The 20,164-nt window shown below is 41.4% G+C and overlaps 1 protein-coding gene across 1 annotated transcript in view; it reads right to left on the bottom strand.

The window, feature by feature from the left end:
• Positions 1-19,170, bottom strand: part of LOC101758849 — a 21,251-nt gene extending 2,081 nt beyond the window's left edge. Inside the window, exons 1-21 of the mRNA XM_004975086.4 lie at positions 18,001-19,170; positions 16,299-16,414; positions 13,971-14,179; positions 12,983-13,102; positions 11,732-11,860; positions 11,525-11,650; positions 9,950-10,005; positions 9,769-9,868; positions 8,925-9,042; positions 8,615-8,827; positions 7,864-8,188; positions 6,875-6,968; positions 6,437-6,545; positions 6,073-6,341; positions 5,491-5,618; positions 5,020-5,254; positions 4,003-4,191; positions 3,193-3,476; positions 2,891-3,098; positions 2,561-2,800; positions 1,990-2,075 (exon numbers count right to left, since the gene is read on the bottom strand). Coding sequence (XP_004975143.1) covers positions 1,990-2,075; positions 2,561-2,800; positions 2,891-3,098; positions 3,193-3,476; positions 4,003-4,191; positions 5,020-5,254; positions 5,491-5,618; positions 6,073-6,341; positions 6,437-6,545; positions 6,875-6,968; positions 7,864-8,188; positions 8,615-8,827; positions 8,925-9,042; positions 9,769-9,868; positions 9,950-10,005; positions 11,525-11,650; positions 11,732-11,860; positions 12,983-13,102; positions 13,971-14,179; positions 16,299-16,414; positions 18,001-18,839 — 4,193 coding nt within the window. The 5' untranslated portion in view covers positions 18,840-19,170. The remainder of the gene's footprint in view (positions 1-1,989; positions 2,076-2,560; positions 2,801-2,890; positions 3,099-3,192; positions 3,477-4,002; positions 4,192-5,019; positions 5,255-5,490; positions 5,619-6,072; positions 6,342-6,436; positions 6,546-6,874; positions 6,969-7,863; positions 8,189-8,614; positions 8,828-8,924; positions 9,043-9,768; positions 9,869-9,949; positions 10,006-11,524; positions 11,651-11,731; positions 11,861-12,982; positions 13,103-13,970; positions 14,180-16,298; positions 16,415-18,000) is intronic.
• Positions 19,171-20,164: the final 994 nt, after the last annotated feature.

The raw sequence follows: 20,164 nt of genomic DNA, 5'->3' as shown, positions 1-20,164 counted from the left end.
TCCACTACCCTTTCATCAGTAGAGTACTAGACAAATTGTGTAGGTGACGATGGGTAATACAAGAGTTGTCATCTTTTGAAAGAGAGTAACCTGCTGGACGGAGAGCAGCTAGGAGAATAGAGTTCATCTTTACGCCATCTTTCATTCCACCTCTATATTCTTGTGTGCGATCCTTCTTTCTGGTTTGGAATCCAAGAAGCTCGATGGGGTAGTATCAAGCTCGATCAGACACGAAATCTGGTATAGCCCCCAGCCTAGATAGAACGGGCGGGGGAAGAAAAACTAGGCCCCCCCCCCCCCCCCCCCCCGGGCCCCCCTCTCCCGGGGGGTTGGGGGCGCCGCGCTTCACGATGGAGGGGGGAGTCGTTCGGGAGGTGCCCCCCCCTCTTCCAAGGTGTGGGTGGGATGTTATGGCTCCAATCCCCCCCCCCCCCCCCCCAGCGGAGCGAGCATGCCCTTGCGGGGGTGTGGGTGACCCTCGAGCTGACGAAGAAGATAAATAAATAAAAGGAAAAGGAAAAATAGGGATGGAGAGAATGACAGGTGGGCCCATCAAACCAGGGGCAAGAATGGCAATCCAGCGTCAAAATTTTCTTTTCTGGAGCTGGGGCACCGTTCTAGCCAAACACCACAAACAGACAGCTCAGCTCAGAGCTCCAGCTGGAGTTTGGAGTTGGAGTACAAAACTGTGGAGTTGGAGCCATGCCACACAGGCCCTTAGAATATTAGTATATAGGATCAATTGAACAGCAGCCCATAATAATTAATTCCATTTGGTTGTTAGTTGATGTGAATCTGACATGTGTGGGCACTGCATGGACTTGTCCCACACATCCATCCTTCTCCATTCACCAATGACATGGGCCACAAATACTATCCAGTCAAAACCTCATTCTCTCTCTTCTACTTCCCTTTGCGGTTCAAGGAGCAAAATGGCAGCGATCCAGATTGGAGTGACAGCCTTGGGGATACCAGGCAACAACTGCAAGCAGGAGGGGAAATGGCAGCAAGCTACACCTGTGAGGATGCAGTCAATGCTCATTCGTCAGGCGTGCTCTTTTCTTTTAATTTATCTGGTTGTCTTTCTTCCCTAATAGGATTTCAAACCTGAGAAAGCTTCTATCTCTCTTTGCCTCGGGCTAACCCGAAACGATTAGCTCAGACTGGATATTTTATTTACTGTGTTATGTCGAGGAAATCGATCCTTTCCTGTGCAAGCAGCTGGTGTTTTTCTCTGTTCCAAACGGTAGGTGAAGTTAGCAAAACAAAGGAATCAAGTGTTTTGGCAAATCGGGCGGCCTAACCCAGATCCAACAGCACAAGCTAGCAGATGTCTAGTTTAAATCAGGTTTGTTTAGAGATCAAGATAAGTTAAAGATAAGATCAGTTAGGGAGATAAGGTTGTGAGGAGATCAGTTTGTTTATATTAGATTGAGTTTGTTAGATGGCTTGGCTATAAAAGCCTAGACACACCATCCATTGTAATCAAGCAAGAAAAACCCTAAAAGGAAGGGAGGAAGGGCGGTGACTGAGGAAGGGCGGCTGGGTTCTTCCTGCAATCCTATCTATCCCTAGACAATCTATGTAATAAACTTCCTAAATTACACTCCGAGTTTTTTGAGTGTTCAGAGTTTTTATATCTTTTCCACAATAAATTCATCCAAAGCACCAAAACAAGAGCAAATCGGCCGTTCCGTCCAATCAATTGAATTATGGTATCTAATAGGTTCCATTCATTCAGTGACTTTTCTGAAGTACTCACTTTTGAGCACAACAACTGCTCAACTAGCCTTGATCACAAGCATTTTCTTTTTGGAGTATAAAAACAAAAATATCACTACAATTAGTTAAGAATTATTTGACTACTAGATTTCATAGTGTAGCATAGCAAGGCCAACAACCAGAACATGAACCCTGCTGTTTTTATTTACAGAGTGAATGCTGGGATGCTGTTCCAATATCACCATTCAGGAATAGGAGGAACCATACCTTTTTGCGTTGTATACATGATGCACTGAGGACACCGCCAAAGAAGAGAGCCAAAAATACAAAGCACCATATATCATTGATACAATCTGCATTAAACTAATATGGTTAAAACTCCAATGGCCTGTAATGTTGCATGCATATGTGTATTTACAAACAAATAGAGTGGAATAGTTAATACACATTTTTTCAAGTCCAAGTTGGAGGCACTCATGCCCATCCCATGCACAACCAGACACACATGGGCACGCCCTAGAACACATCTAACAAGATTCTAATCTCATATAGAGTGAGCATGCAATTTACATTGGAATGCACCAACATGATGTGCACTCAAGCCGAATCTGAGATCGAACCTGGGTGTGCAGTCCACCACAAGGATCCTAACCAGTGAGCTATCCTCAGTTCTCAAATAGGTGAAGATTATATGCTCACAAGATTAGAGTAACAGCATGCAGTAATAATTATTGTTATATAATGCAACATAATTCTGACTGATCACAGCAGGAAATAACAGAAATATGTAACATGTGAATAAACATGATAGTTCATAGACAGAAGTTAGAAGACTTACAATGTTTATAACTGAAGTAATGTTCCAAAGTGCAAAAATACGGGTCACAGAGGATCGTTTTGGTCCTCGACTGAAAAGTGCATTGAGACCAGCAAGAAAAGGTGAAAGCAAAGCAAGAGGGGGAATGAGCAGAACGGCAAGAAAAGCTCCAACAGATATCCAGTAGTACTGTACAAGCATGAGCAGGGTGATGGAAAAATCACCCAGAAGTAAAATACAAATGAGCAGCTGCAATGTTTCCTGCAATATTATAGCATGGTTTCAGTCATGGTGATCGTCATATCCAGCATGAGCGCATTTTGCACTTAAAATAATGGGTCCAGTAGTTACCGCATAGCCTATAGGCCTGGAATTTTGCAATAACAATGAAAAAGGGAAGAGATAGTCTCTTTTATAATCTAGTGACTCGAGTGTTCCCTCATTTATGATTCCACCATTCACTCCACCTGTCAACCGCTTCCTAGAAACAGCATAGCTTGTGCAAGGCTGATCCTGATTTGCCTGATTGAAATCCTGAAGTAGAACTGCAATGTTCTTCCTGTAGGATTAAAGGCATTCTAGTTATATAAGCATTAAATAGCAAGTAAAACATTCTCTAAGAAAAGACATTATAACTTGCAATTTTTTCAAACCTCGAGCGTTCACCGAATTCTGGGCCATGCTCGTGGGGGTGGAGACTCTTGTAGAAGTTCTCATTCACAGCTACAACAATACCTAGCTGGTAATATCCAGAAGCAGTGGACTGGAACCACCCTAGCTCCACTCGAACACCATGCCTCTCAAGTTGGGGATTCCCATGACTGTTGATCCAAGTAACAACAGGGCTCAAAGTTGAGCGGATGCCTCCTTGTCTTACTGTCCTCAATTGGGCATTCAAACCAGCGACTAATCTGTTCCAGATCGCAGTCGATACATACTAAAAAAACAAAGTCGACGTTATACAGGGTGATTGAACAAAACATGCTGCACTTTTTTAGCATGTTCATCAAAACACCAACGAATATTTTGATATCAACAACATAAAAGCTCAACAAATATGCAATATGAGATCCAAAACGATTAAATTTTCTAATAAATGCTGCAAGATGTGTGTCCCTATGCATCAAATAAATCTCATCCTGATCAATTATTCACATTCTCCACCTAGAAGATGACAAGATGTTGAATACTCATGAATAATAAACTTGGAGGCCTAGAGTATCTCGATGGCCAACAAAAAACATCAGGATCATACACATGTGCATCAGGATATGGTTTAGTTTTTCTTGGGTACTGGTTATGCTTTGTGGAAAATATTGAAATCATCATTACCATAAACCAAAGAGGTCAGTGTACTCTGTATATACAAGGGAGAATAGAAATAGGAACAGAATGTCGAACCTGATCACGAGTCATGACAAACAATAGGGATGGTATTAACAGCAAAATTTCAGAATTTTTACCTGGCCAAGAAGGTTTGATAGCAATGTATCACTATGCAGGTAGTATGGAGACATGTAGCTTCCATCACCACCAAAAATTAGACACATGGGAAACCTCTTCTGTATGGTGGATGCTACATCAAGTCGTTTCTCATCACCCCCAAGAAAGAAATCTATGTAAGCAACCATCAAATCTGGAGTTGAACCAACCTGCCAAGTTCAGACAGTTACCTGTGCACTATATCTTTTATGATATACATACAAAAAACAAGTCCGCAAGGAAGTTGTTTTAACTCAATTCCAATACAGTAGTGATCATAGGTTAACAAGCTAACTAAAAGATTGTTCAAAAGAGTGGTACCAATATTTTATCCCATCAGGAATGTGGAGGTTTGCCATTCAGAATGAAGTTAAAAATTCATTAAAATGAAAGTCCGCAGATATTTGTCTAGTTCTGGGCAGAACAAGTTCTGGCAACAATGTGTTTGCTTCATCTAATGGTGACACCGTTTAGGTCATTTGCAGGGCTTGATCCCTGGCTTACCAGGTGACCCTGACCAAGGTAGACTAATGTTTGCACTTGCTTTCTTGCTAGATCTAAACCAACAACACAAAGGTTGCCTTTATAGCTTCAGGAATCCTAAACAACACCCACACGATAACGTAACTAAACTAACTTTTTAACTTGCCAAGCAATCCCATCTAGTAAATAACATAACTTGCCTAATACCAGATAAAGCATGCTCATAATACTAAGGCCCTTTAAGGACTTTGTGGTAAGCTAACAATTAATTCAACTGACTAGGGCTCCTACATATCTATCTGGACTCTGTCTCACGGCAGGAACTTCCCGCTACATGCACCTGAGCTCCTGCCGCTGCTATTGACCAGCTCACAAAAGACCATACCATGTCAGCAGAGCAAACCAGACATTTTGGTTTAGCACAAGATTGGGAACATTGCTGCTGGTTCTTACACGAAATGACATCAGTTTTTTTAGATAATGCTAAATAAAATTTATGTAACATGATTACTGACCTTCAAGCCTTTATAGAGAGCCCGTGACCTGCAAGAACGAAGACATGAATGGTCGTATTCGGATTTAACGTACTCTTGAAGACGATGGATTTTTTTTCTTCTGCGCCATTGCTTCCAAGACCAGGCACAAGGATACGCCAGAACAGAAAGTATACTGTGTATTGATCCTTCCCACCACTCATATGCAGCCACCAAATTGATCTCATCAATAAATCGGTTGAAAGCATCTTCATAACTGAAAAGAAAGCAATATGCAGTTAAAAAAAAATTTCTGGTGGCAAGTGTGCAATACCGAGACAAACGGATGGCAAAAATTTAGTTGAACAAAAAAAACTACAGAATCTTTTTCTGATCACTAGCTACAAGTAAATAAATTCAAACTGTATGGGCTTTTGAGAATAACTTTCTTGTAAATAAAAGTAATACAAATGGCACACTGCTATTCTATAATTGTAAGATGGAAAATCTTACACAATTCTAATTATTGCATCAGGAGGCGAGTAGGGGAGATGCCAGGGCTCCCGGAAAGTATTAGGTCCCATGAAGTACATTCTGTGAACATGGCTCTGTGTTTCTTCTGCCCTGCTAGCCCCAGGTACCTACAAAGGAGGGGTACACTATTTATCAGTACAATCACAATATGTAAGAATGCTTAAACAAAATGGGATAGAAATCCCAGAGTACTTTCTGGGTATACTTTAACACCAATTATGTTTTGTTTTTTGCAGTCATTCAGATAATTTTCCTTTTTAAAGCAAATTTAGCATATGCTTATCTCTCCATAACTGCATATTTGAGGTACATATGAGCATATATCTCTCATGATGGATTCATTCATTTTGTCCAATCAGGATCAACTTTAGAGTTCTAAAATATGTGAATCCATGAATTGTACAACCATGAGAAGGTAGCCACAGGATCAAGTACTACTGAATAAATAATTGATAGTAATCAAAGTTATATACAAGGAGTAATTTGTTCAATGCTTAAGTTTCAGTTATTCTATAAAAGCTTGTAATAAAGAAAATATATTGAATGAAATGAGAAGTATACCTCAGCCAAAGAAAGCAAAAAAGGGAAAGAAGAACATCCATCATTGTGGATTGCATTTGTTGCCCGGTAGGTGATATCACTCTCACCAATCTTAATTCTTAGAGCACTCAAGATAAGTGCCAAAAGAATAATTGTAAAAGAAAGGATAATTGCAAAAGACCATGGACCACCAAAAGTATACATAAGTTCCTCGAGTGGTGTGTAACAGTTTGGCATCTTGTACTTATCAGATATGCACTTATATGGGCAGGGTGGCTCGGTAACACCACCTAGCAAAATACAGTAAATGTTTAGTTTCATGCATTCAACATCAGGATATTGAAAGTAACATCAATACTGATTATAAATAACCATGAAGGCCTACCTCTTACATATACGAAGTCAGCGCGGTTTGGAAGACTAACCACAGAACAAGGACTGCACAGAGATGAATTGGACCCGGTAACATTTTTATATGTACCGACTGGGCATTCCTGAAATGAACTATGATCAGCAATAATGAACAAATAAAGCAATCAGCTAGTTTAAGGAAAGCATGCACAAAATTGCAGTGTGTTAACCAAGTCAATATTATATTCTAGGGCATGAAGATCGATGCCCCCCCAACCCTCCCAACACTACCTCATAAACCACCCCCACAATATTAAGCTTTAACTTACAGGTCACAACTGTTCTCAATGTCTAAATTTTAAATGAAACGAACAACGGTCTGCACTAAGTATGCTAAGTCCTATGTCTTGTTGCAACATGTCACATGGAATACATGTATGCAAACAAAGAAATATAAGTTTAGTGTCCATACGGTGCAAAATGTTCCATATAGACCCATGGGGCATTTCTTTCCAGTTATGGTTCCATCTTGTCCAAAATGTCCATCGTTGTTACCAGATCCTCCACTACACAAAAGAAAAGTAATATGAATTGTCAGAAAGATTTATTGGCTCAGTAACAATTAATTCAGCGTAGTGCACATGATGAAGTTCCTGACAAAGGCATACTTGGATAACCCTTGCAATACCAGTAATATTTTAAGCATGACATTTCTGTCAAAACTCAAGGTGGCAGTGGTTGCTTTGTTAAAGAGTACATCTTGGAATTTGCTGCCACCATGTGTTTGGAATTCTTTTATGTAGCAAGCATATGGAGAGAAAAAAGGCTTTTGTATTCCCCCCCTTTCACATTACAGATCAAGCAAGCACAAAGAAATGCCCAAGTACAAGTAGGGACGCAAGCAGGTTTGCCCGCGAGCCCGCAAATAGTCATTTTTTGGCGTGGCAGAGCCTAGTAAAAAATGACCTATTTGTGGGCTCACAGATAAACCCGCTTGCATCCCTATCCCCAAGTGTCGTTTCTAAGATATAATTTTGTTAATTGTTTTTTGATACTATGCTCTGAGAATATTTACAATATTATACTTGTTATAGAAATATTCTATAAAATAACTCTAGTACTCTACTATGTCGGAAGCTGTCTTGATGTGATGAATATATGTGCTTCATTAATAGCATATATGGCATTGCAATTCATAATGTTGGAAAGACTAACAGTGGAAATAACCAACAAAACATTTCTGAAAAAAAAAGCAGCTCATACATAAAGTATCACAACTGAAAGTTGTAACTGGAACAACCAAATAAAACTACAATCCTCATTATGTAGCATTCTTGCACAAATGTGAGTAGGTATGGATTTTGTTTTCACTAAGGAAAAAGAGTTTGAAATGATCATGCAGTGACAAGACAAGCACGAAACCTACTTCACTCGACTTGCCATTTCAAATGAATTGCATACCTTGATGCTACTGTACCATTGACAGAAGCTATCTGAACATATTCATCTCCAGTAGCAATATTCGACCAATGGAAATGTATTCTACCACCACCACCACCTCCACCACCATATACACCTCCATTGCCACCAGATGCGGATAATGATGAGTTTTTCTCTAGCAGAAGCCATTGAAGAAATAATAGAATTGACCCTCCAGAACCACCACCAACTCCACCTTTAAAAGTCCCATTGGAGTTTCCAGTTGTGCCTCTATGACTTTCACCATCAGAGTTCATTGAGCCATAAATTAGCAACCTTGAAAGTGGCCATTTCATGGACCCAATGACTGAATAGTGAAAAATGATCAGCTATTAGAGCAGAGAATTTATTCAAAAGTTTGATACCAAATGCACTTCTACAAAGGAGGAGATATGTCACAGAAAGAATATTGTTCCCAGTGCACTGCATGATGCATGTCGCACACTGAATAGTGAAAGAATCTCAGTCATAGGTGATTAGTTTCAGTCAGTAAGTGGGCGTGTGTGTGTGTGTGTGTGTTTGGGTCTCTGTATGACTCCTTTCTCTAATATTAATACAATGATACGCAGTTCTCCTGCGTATTCGAGAAAAAAATAGTGAAAGAAACTATGCTGAAAGCAAACTCAGAGGATGCTACCAAACATCATGAAGGGAAAAATGGGAAAACAAAGAGAAGCAAATGCAGGAAACAAATATGCAGAACATAGATTCCAAAGGACAGGATGGCACCAACCAATTAATCCCCCACCCGCAGTGCTATCCGCTGACACAGCAGAACCACCACTACCACTTCCAAGCTCACATGGAAGATCAGCATTACCATATGCTAGACCTCCATCACTTTTCATTCCATTGTAAATACCCGTGCCACCTCGGCCTCCATGCCCAGCGCCACCTCCAGCTCCATATTTTAGAAATGTTCCTTTTCCAATGCCTTCCTTGCAACCTGTCAAAGAATTCAAATTGCTGGTTAACATAGTCATGACACTGACAGGACATATTCCTGCTCCTTTATTAATTATTACACAAAAACACAGAATCACCTAACTCTGAGGCACTAATGGTGCCATCCTTCGCAATGGTCACAGTCCTTGCCCGATGAATATGGATTATACTTCCCCTAACAATGCCACTGACAGTTATGTCTTCAACCCGACAAATCTGCACCAAAAGAATTTAAAAAAAAAAGCTTAAGATGGCTACAGAGCAAATGAAATCTGCAATTTAGCTTGAGACATTCTACAAACATGTGATTATGATGAAAGGTGAACTTAGTTTCATTTTTTTATCAGCAGGTCCGATTAGTGAACTGAACCACGTTAAGATTTCATGAAGGAAAGAGGTATATCACCCCTAAAGAACCTTGGTGAGGCAGTGTATCATAAACTAATAACACAAATAGGACAATTATGATACAAATTATCTAGTCCCAAGAGATTGTATTTCATGAACCGACCAGTTTATGATATTGAAAGAAAAGGTGGGCAATGTACTCCGACACACCCCTCACATTAAGGTAACATCAATCCTGCAACATAGCATCCAACTAGATAACAGGTTTTTCCCCCTTAAAATTGCATTACTGAAAAAGGGTGAGCCTGGTGCTCTCCACTTTTATGTGGAGGTCCTAGGTTTGAATCAGCCTCCTAGCAAAATAAGAGAGGGTAAGGCTGCCAACAAATTTCCTTCCCCTAGACCCCACCTTGTGGGAGCTTTTTGGGTATTGCAATAAGGACCCCATGAGCGTTTCACCCAAAAGCTTAAGCATTCAGGAAAGGCGGCAATATACTTAGAAAAGAAAACATGGTAGAATCGTAGCAAACTTGTTCATTATATTATAAAAAATCATGTGCCAAGGAAAAGAGCATCAGAATAAAGTATACTTACTTGCAGTGTAAACGACAAGGAGCGATTAACATGGCAATCGTCAGGTGGGGTAATAAGCTCACTAGGACATGTTTTACTTTCACAGCGTGAAAGTGCATCCCTGGTTAACACAAATATCTTATCATATTCGCTGTTTAGAAGGAAGTAAAGATTATGAATTCACAGTGGGGTAACAACTTACAAGCTACTTTGAACAGTCTCATCGTGTGGAGCCTGAACAAGGGAACCAGGACCAACCTGCTCACATGCCGACACATGGTTAACTCCCCAATAGTAAATATTTAAGAACAAAACTCAAAATACCACATGTTACTTTGATATGATAACTTAAACTAGCTGGATAATAAGCACACCAAAATGAAAACGTGTTAAGAATGACCATGGAAAGTGAATTTAATCATTAAGTCCTCAAGTTGTCCGCTAATGTGCCCAAATGGTACTTCCTCCCCTTGCATGGTATTTTAATTGAACTTTTGACCACAAATTTCTCTTGAAACATCTAGTTACTAACATAGGCATGTAAATTAAAATATAATTATTGTGGTACAAAATCTGTGGCACTAAACCCATACATACTTCGTCTAATTGATGATAAAGCTATAAAATTTGAATCTTGTAATACGTGCACACCCTATAATTTGTTTTTTAGGGGAATGACGCTTCTAATTTCAGCCAGAGGGAGTAGTAGCAATAGGGGTTAGAACTAAATAAGATCTACTTGATGCCAATCGAAACATGTAGAGGAAAATATTTTAGGAACAGTACCTCAACAAAATCCGTAATACTTTAATTCAGCTGATTAAGTACATAAAATACCAGAATAGGAAGTTAAGGAAGTTGCCAGTATACCAAGGGTGTTATACATCAGTGTGCCATGGTAATATTACACAGCACAATGAAAAAATTAAACAACTACTTATGAGTGGTGCAGAATGCCATTTATAAGAAAAATAAATTGCATGGCATAAGAAGCAACTATAGGTTCTGACACTCTTGCATATGTTATATGTTAACCATCTTCTTTAAGTTGAATCTACCTGACTCACTAGCTATAAACAGATAAATAATGTCAACAAGCAGGTAAAATATTTCTATTACCACAAAAACTGATACGCACCACATTTTCCTTAAGTTATTGGAATTCAGAGCACTGAATCTTTTATTGTCATGAAAATCAGCACTACAATTTTTTTTTTTGAAAATGCAGGAGAGAAAATCAGCACTACAATGCCAGCATTAATTTGTAGGCCTATGTGGTTATGTTTCCTGGCTTAAGCTTTTTTAGTAAATAAACTTATACGGCTTCTAGAATAGAAGACCTACAAAGTAGATTCAGTAGTTGAACTACCCATGTTCTCAAGTGGCCCAAAATTATAAACACTACATGAGAAAGAAGCTCCGTCTTACATTAATAAACAGACATATTAAATGAGGTTTATAAATATTAGAAGTTTCATCTGTTGTGTAAACTGTACAGATATATTATGAATAAAATATTGGAAGCTTCATCTGTTGCTAACTTCTGGATTCAACTTAGTTCAAAATTTATTATACTCACACATCAACGAAACCAAATAACAGATTTAGATTTAGGAGAATAGCTAAAGCACATCAAATTCCTTAGCATAATAATGTATAAATCATATCATTTGCTCTTCGGAGAAGGAATAGTAAACAGAGAAAAACTTTATAGCATTCAGCATAGTAACATTTCACTATGAAAACAATGTAGGTAGTGCATATACTACAATCTTACTTCAATGTTGTAAAATAGAGAGAGAAACAGTCGCCTAGCTTTGATTCCATCGCCAGGGCCGCTCAAGTTAAGAAGTCCTTGCCCATAGACCATCAAATCAGCATTGGAAGATATCACGGAACCATGCTGCCGCAGTAATAAAAAGAAAACTGAACACCAGTGCTAATTGCTAAAATAAAGATTCGGTAAGGGCTTCAACCAACATACCCTGAGGACTACAAGGTTTCTTGCCTCAAGCATAGATGCAAGAACAACATCCTTAGTCCCGCCATCAATCTGAATCTTTGAATCCCACATCAAGAGCACTTTGACATACATTCTGAAAGCTCCGTACACCTTCCATAAGAGAAATAAAGAATACAAAAAAAGGTATTAAAATTATATTTTGATGAAGTAACCATAGAATGCATCAAGGATACCCAATACAGCACATATTCTTTTACAAGCATCAATGCCGCATAAATTCAGTGGGTAATATACTAGCATTGGACAACTTTAGGCATCTAGCATGTCACATACTATCCAACATATGAAAAAGGGACAGCTATGATATATGCTGCATTGACGAACTTTTACATAGATATTGCTGTGTTTCCAAGTCCATATTTATAAAATTAATTACATTCAACTGTCGCTCACCTGATGTATGCATATGAAAAGAGTAAAGTGCATGGCCAGTCCTTAAACTTGTCACTTAGGTCACCATACCGTGAAATTGTAGATCTAGCTCCCTAAACTTATCCTCATGCGTCACTTAGGTCCAAATACTGTCAAAATGCAGATCTAGCAACTTAACTTGGCTTCGGGTGTCACCTAGGTCCCTGTACTCTAAAAATAAACTATCATCCCAATTAAATTGTTAAAAACTTTTTATAGGTATAGCTTAATGTACATAATATTGATGAGCATGAACCCAAGAAGCTTTGATGATGTTAACTTTGGTGGCAATATCTTAGCTTGCTAGGTATGCATACAGTCATGCTCTATTCTTAGAAGATTGTTCAAACATAACTAAAGTGTACCTGCAATTCCCAAACTAGAATTAGGGGCTTATGAGCGCCATGAATTACCTAATGAAATATGGAGAGAAACTGAAGGGGCAACAAAACGAGTGAGAAAAGGGGGCGATAAAAATAACGGCATGCTTAAAAGCATAATATTTGAGTCCTATTATGCTTTATTGGTTGGACGACAATGCATTTTAAGAGTATAGGGACCTAGATGACACCCGAAGCTAAGTTTAGGGGGTCAGACCTGCATAAGAGTATAGGGACCTAAATGACACCTGAGGCTAAGTTTAGGGAACCAGATCTGCAATTCAAGAGTATATAGGGACCTAAATGACACCGCCGGACAAATTTAAGGACGGGCCATGAACTTTACTCATATGAAAATTACTTATTTACTTAGGAAACCCATCAAAGGAAAGAAAAAATCTAAAGGCAATGAGCATTTTACCTTTATAACAGAGTCACTCATTAAAAGCTCTTCAGCGACCAGCTCAAATTCGGATATTGGATTTTCTGATAACCCAAAGCAGATACTGCCCTTAGTAAGTAGCCTAATTTGACCTGTCACCTGACAATAAGAAAATAGTGACAGGAGAGCAAATATACCATTAGAAATGCTATTATGCAACAGAGAGAATGGTAATCTAGGAATATAGGAAGCAATAAAATGATCAGGTAAAGGGAATCAATGGACATAAATACGATTCTGGAAATAGCATACTAAACAAATCTGAGAATGTCTGATATTCTTTGCTAGATCAAATCTGAAACAATATAGTGAAATTTTCAGTGTATGTAATTGCACAATTGTTTCACTGAACCATGTAACAGAAAGTTGACAATGGTGCACCCAAAAGGAGAAGCCAACAATCAAACTCAGTAAGGCTGTAGTAGTTTAATTAGTATCCAGATAATTTATGTTTCAAAGCCCAAAGATCTAGTACCACTTTACAAGCTACTCCCTCCGTTCCTGTTTATAAGGTGCACACGCATATCAAGATTCAAATTTTACAATCTTTGACCAATAATTTGGCCAACAATTTTTTATTTTTGTAATGTAAATTTGACATGGTTAGATTTGTAATCAAATATACTTTTCAATGATTATAAGTTTATAACCATAAACAAAATAATATAAGATAAATGAATGGTCAAAGTCTAATTTGGGAGACTGTGCCATGTCATACCATGCCTTATAAACAGGAACGGGGGGAGTATTAGCTTGTTGCAAAGGGCATTCCAAATTTGATATGTTAACTTTTAGAATTAGACTGCTGCATGTCTTATAGTTTGACCTCTTATAAAAGTGGAAATATCCATTAAAAAAATTTGGACATTGGTGTGGCATAAATGCAACAAAGAACCTCAGAGATCTACATACGCATAAACATAACAGGAAATCGTTAATAAGATGTTAATCAGCTCTTGAAACAAACCTGCACTCTAGACCACAACAAGGGAACCAGCACTCGTGCATTGCACTCCACAAGCACATTGGACCAGAGTCTAGTCATTGGAAAACCAAGCAATGGAGTTTCGGTGTGTGTTGTGAAATTTCCATTGCTCACCTTCAGAGTCTGTAATGAACTATCATATATTGTACCTGCTCCACCAGCATTCTGAGCACACCCGAAACTCTGGCCACCTGATGTGTTTTTAAAAAGAATGATATCAATGAAGGACGGACAGAAAGAGGAATTACAAACGAAAAGGTTAGGAAAGGAAAAGCACACATTGTATTAACACACATTTATCAAACACTGAGAATGGATAACAAGAAATCATAACAGTGATATCTAAGGGCTTTTTTTATTGTTGTTTATCACTTGGATTAGTAGGGGAAATGAATTAACTTCAGTCCTACCCCAAGGTGGCGTTTGGATAGCTAGTAGGAAAGGGAATGGGATAAGAATAGGGTTACGTTGCGCGGGTATGGGATATTGTTATAAGATTTCTACCCAGACTCGTGTACTATTTCTTCTACCTTAATGAAATGATGTGCAGCTCTCCTGCGTAGTTCAAGAAAAAAGGGTTATAAGGTTTTATTCCAAATCCTTTGCTTGGTTTGTTATGGGATAGGGATAGGGAAAAACAATACAAATAATGAGGATACCCTTTCAATTCAAAGAAACAACCAATGAGCAGCAATATATGTAATTTTCTATGCTTCTCATCTTTATCCCAAACATATCCCTCCTCATACCATGGGTTTGAATGGGTGGGAAATGTGGCCTTATATCCCATTCCCAATCTACCTTCTTTTCCCTAACCCCTGAGCCAAACATTGGAAATGTTTTATCCTACCTGTTATTTCCCGAACTAGTGGTATGGTTATGCAGGGCTTCAACTCCTTGGTTTTTCTTGGTGCCTGGACCCTCTGGAACCACCGCAATCGGTGTGTGTTTGATGTGATCTCGCCTAACATTCTAAGCCTTCTCGCTGTATCTTTCGAGGAGTTGGATTTATGGAGTGCAGCTGGTGCGAGAGGCATCAAGTTGCTGCATAACCCGCTTCTAGAAGCAGGTTAGCTTAAGGTCAGGTCCCAGATTGGTCGTCCTTTGTCAAAGGCGAGATTTCTTCAGCCCTGTTGTTTGGGAGTGTGGGTGTGTGGTTCTAGTAAGGGGTTCTTTACCCCCCCACCCCACCCCACCCCACCCCCTTTATCATCTTCTTATTATAAAAATACGCAGCTCTCCTGCGTGTTTGAGAAAAAAAACTCTTATTTCCCAAACCCACCAACATTTCCAAGAATCCAAAGTCACACAAAGGGATTGGGTGTAATCTCTTCCTATCGTAGCGAACTTGATGGTCACAGTTCTACACAAATACATAATTGTGATCAATGTTGCCCAAAATAGGACAATAAAAACTTTGACTTGTTGCAATGTGTAGCAAAAAGTGATAAACAACAACAAAAAAGGCAACATGGATATAGTTTTTTTCCTTGAACGAGCAGGAGGGCTGCACGTTTTTGTATTATAGGAGAAAGAAATAACTGTCCCCATACAATTCCAAGATGGGCAGTAGAAAGGAAGAAATAAAAGAATGAGAGGAAAGGAAAATACAGAGATCAAGAAACTAACAACATTTGTGCCAAAAAAAATAAAGACAAAGATGACCGGCCCATGGACTTATTCAGTCCATAAGGTACCCGTGGTAGTTTTAGCAGAACAATTAGGGCTCCACATATATCCTAAGTTCCTAATTCCTAAGTTCAACTAACCAAGACAATGAGAAGACATTACCTCAATATGTCTTCTTGCAAAAGATGTAGTGAGACTTTCCTCTAAACTGATAATAGGCACATAAAGCTTACATTGTACATTGAACGTGTATACCGCTGAGGCTCTGGCACTCAATCCTACATTTATGTATGGGAGAATGATACTTTTACATAACAGTGCGGCAATTATTGATATGCAAAACAGTCCTGAACTAAGTCAGCATAAGTTGACCCTCCTAATAACTAATGTGAAATTGAGCATACTCTGACCATTGCCTTATATTATAACCGCACTGCATCTAATTGTGAGCAACCAAAATAATTTTTTTATTGTAATCAATTCAACAGAATGCGTCGGCAGAGCTATTTCTGCAAACGGCATACCAGCATGCTACATCCCCAATTCCCAGAGTAAAATTTGTAGTTAGTGTTACAATCAATGAATGCATCACACAAAATGTTACTTGTATTCATTCATTCATGACAGATAATCTTTTCTACACAACACTTTGCATAAAAACTAAGGTCACAAAATACTAACCGTGAACTGTAATTTCTAGATCTTGTTGAATGCTGTAACAATCCATGGATATCCTCCCACCACCACCACCACCCCATCCATTACCACCAGCAGCACTTATTGTACCATTTCCGTATCTAAGAAGAGGGGAATGTTTATGAATATCAAATATATTGACAGGGTCAAGTTTGTACTTACACTAATAATTATAGAAACAATTACTGGGTTGACCATGAACCCTGGCTAAAAGTCACAAAAACTTCATATCTTTTCCACTTTCATTTCTTCAAAAAGAGATATCCTTTCTAAAAAATTGTGTACTTCCAACCAAATCCTGCAGCATGCAGATCCATCCTATGCTAAAAATAGACATTGTGGTTCAGACCAAAGCTGTAAATTTCTTAGTGTGCATCACATCAAAATGTTTCCAAGGAAAAACTAGGTTAATGAGAAAACTCAGGCAGAATATATGACTAATTCAGCAAATAAGCTAAGCCTTTGACTAGTATGGTATGATTTCCAAAAGCAATTCACCAGGTATTAGCCACCCCTTACTTTCCTGGCTTGCAAGGCAGCAACCAAGGAATTGCATGAAGGGGCTTGCCCAGCTAACATCAGCCTTGTTCAGAACAACAGATGCGCATTTATTTATCTATGTGACAAATACCATTGGAACTGACAGGAAATGATATAATAAAATAAATATGGAAATATATGGGTAAATGGCACCGCAATCATCAACCAGTTTGAGAAAAGCCACTGCAACCATAAGGCTCTGAAAACTGCCATTACAAACCCTTGAGACTCTACAAAATACCATGACATCGATGGATCCACCACTGAAGTTTGTGACATTGGACAAAACGACCCTTACGTTCTTCCTCTTCATCCCTAGCGGGACCTTCAGGTGCATATATCTCCCAGAGAAAGCAAACACGAACACCCATGAACTGAGGTTGTTCCTTTTGATTTGGCATTGTTCAGAACCTCACAGATGGTCACAGCAGAGCATGCACGTCATCAATGCTGCAACAGTTATTGCCTCATTGACCATGACACCATGGAGGTCACGCTGCTTGGTTCATCAATTAAATGCTGGTCTTGCGATTTAGCATTGCTCGCTGTGTACCTGTGTCTGACTCAACCTATTGGTACGATCACCTGACAAGATCATGTTCTGATCAATGTACGGAGAGAGGACTAGATCAAAGTTGACTGCCTATAGCTCCTCTCATAAAGCAAAGAACAGGTTCATCATTGTGTATCACGTGTTCCTTCTGTGGTCAACTAAACTTTCTTCAAGTTAATTGCTAAGAGTTTCTTCTTTGTAACCACAAGTTGGAAAACCTTCCAGGTGCCTATAAAGTCATAAACGGCAGAATGACGCACAAAATAGGCCAAGGTGGTCACAACTACGAAGATTTCATGATTCAGGAGAACAGCAGAGAGAGGTCAAGAAAAAGAAAAAACAATAAGGCCACATTGGTCCAAAAGATAGACAACAAGGTGAGTGTCATATTGTAGAATCCCCAAAAGTTCAGAATGACCTCGTTAAACGCCTGACGACTGCAGTGGCTTTTTCTCGCTGGTGATAACTGCAGAATCAGTTATCCAAGCATATACCAATACTAAATACGACAAAGTTTCTGATTAGCTAGAGAATTTAGATTGACATGGCAACTCATAGTAAAACAGGCATAAGTTTGAGTAATGTAGATCTTACAGCTTGAAAGCATGTATTATAATGCTTCCGCCCGACCCACCCCCTCCTTTGAGACTGCCAACACCACCTTCAGCAAGCACATGCCCATCAATATTCATGAAGGTCCTCGCCCTAAGCATGACACGGCCTCCACCATACCCTCCGAATTGCTGATCAGCAGACATGCTGCCACCCATGCTGCCGTAGCTCCAGGGCCACGCCAACGTCGACCATGCATACACATCGCCTCCCCAGTTGGTGTCATTGGACACCTTACATGACGCGCCCCTCCCACCATGTCCTCCACCAGCCGCCTCCAGGCTGTGCGGAGTCCCACTCGTCTGGGGAGGGGGCTCCCCGGCGAGCGCGGTGGTGTTGATGGTCGAGTGGTGGTCCAAGGACACATTGGCCGCGTCAAGGCTAACTGAGCCCCCAATCACCTCGACATGCTCGCCGATCCTGATGCTTCCGGAGACATTGACGGTGATGTAGCATCCCCTGACGGGGCAGATGATCTTCACGTTGGGCCGAATCTCCACGCTCCCCTCGCCGTACACGCACAGATCACCGTCCAGCGAAGAGCTCGAGCTGATGACGCAGGTGGTGTTGAACGACCCGGAGCCGTTCAGCTCCTCGCAGGTCCTCGAGTTCGCCGAGTGCGTCTGGCACGGGAACTCCCCGCGCAGCCCCGCCGCGGCCCCACCGCCATCGCGGCCGCCGCCAACAGGAACCAGCGCGAACCGGTCGTCGTGCCGTGGCTCGGGCGCCAACGCGAGCGCGGGGAGGATGCTGTCCCCTCGGGCGCCAACTAAGGCGGCGGCGGCCACGAGCAGGGCCGCCCACCACGCGACGCGCCTCATCGTCGCCGCCGCTGGTCACGCCGGGTCATTGCTCGGCTCGGCGAGCGCGGGAGGCGAGCAGGGCACCGGGCTACCCGCGCACTCGCAGCGTCCCGCCTATTCGCCGCGGGAGGGAGTGGATCGGGCGGTGGCGCGCGCAATCCCCGCACGAGGATGCGGCGGCGGGCGGATCGGTCCGGATCTTGGGAGCGCGGCGAGAGATCTCCAGACCCCTAGCGCCCCCGCGCGCGCACGGCGAGGCGGATGGATTTGCGAGAACGGAGAGTGGGGAAGCGGAGTGTGCTTGCTGCTACTGCTGCTGGCGGGGACTCGGGAGTGGCGGAGGAGAGAGAAACTAGAGAGAGAGAGAGAATGGGAGGAGACGGGCCAGCTGGGGCGATGGGTCCGGGTGGGGCCCGCGGCCCGCGGTGGCAGCAGCGGGGAAATGAGTCCACGCCACGCTGTTGGGCTCGCTGGATGCTGCTGCTTCGATCTGCTTCTGTGGACTCATTTGACCGCGGGGATTCCTCTTGTTTCGTCGAGGCGAAAAAGGAAATTTGCCACGGCGGCGTGCCTGTCGCCGACGCCGGGTGAGGTGAGGGCGTGTGGCTTTTCGCCACCGCAGCTGTGTGGTCACCGGCCACGGCTTCTTAATTCGTTGGTGTGAAAGTGACGTGGCTGATGGCGCCGCGAGCTGGGTCACGGTCGAGAACTTTCTCTTAGTTTTGATTATCTTTTCAAGATGAGTCAAAATTTTAATCTTGCGATGCTACTGACTCTGCGGCAGGGCATTTGTTCCTCGAGCTCCGTCTCACATCGAATATTCGGAGGCTAATTAGAAAGATTAAATATGAATTAATTATAAACTAATTGCACAGATGGAGGTTGATTGAGACTGTTAGTAGAAAATTTGAACAAGTCTTGGATAGTGTATTTAGGCTCTCAGCTGATGACGGGTCCATAGACTTGGGGTCCCCAATAGAACCTCCTTCCCACATCACTTGGCCCAACAAAAGGTGCGGCGACAACGCATACCTGGGCCAGCCCAGCAACACAACGCAGGCCGAAGATCAAGATCCGACCACTGACCGGCTCCTCCAAACAGGAGACCTGGTCGGCGCCCCGACCAAAAGGGTCTAGTCAGCGTGGGACCACAGTTTGACCCCGACCGAGTTCCCCCAACCGGGGATGCGCCGTACTGACCACACCACTCCCCCCGACCAGCAGGGTTGGGGCCGACTGGGACAATCGATCGGGGACGCCCGCTCGGTGTGGGCTTAGGGAGCAGGTGGAACGGATAAGAGGAAGTGCCCAGGTCAACTATCGTACGAGAAACCGTATCGTAC

The sequence above is a fragment of the Setaria italica genome, chromosome VII (genome assembly GCF_000263155.2).
Source record: "Setaria italica strain Yugu1 chromosome VII, Setaria_italica_v2.0, whole genome shotgun sequence".
Lineage (NCBI taxonomy): Eukaryota > Viridiplantae > Streptophyta > Magnoliopsida > Poales > Poaceae > Setaria > Setaria italica.
Note: the sequence above shows the minus strand (reverse complement) of the source record. Positions and strands in the feature narration are given on the sequence as shown.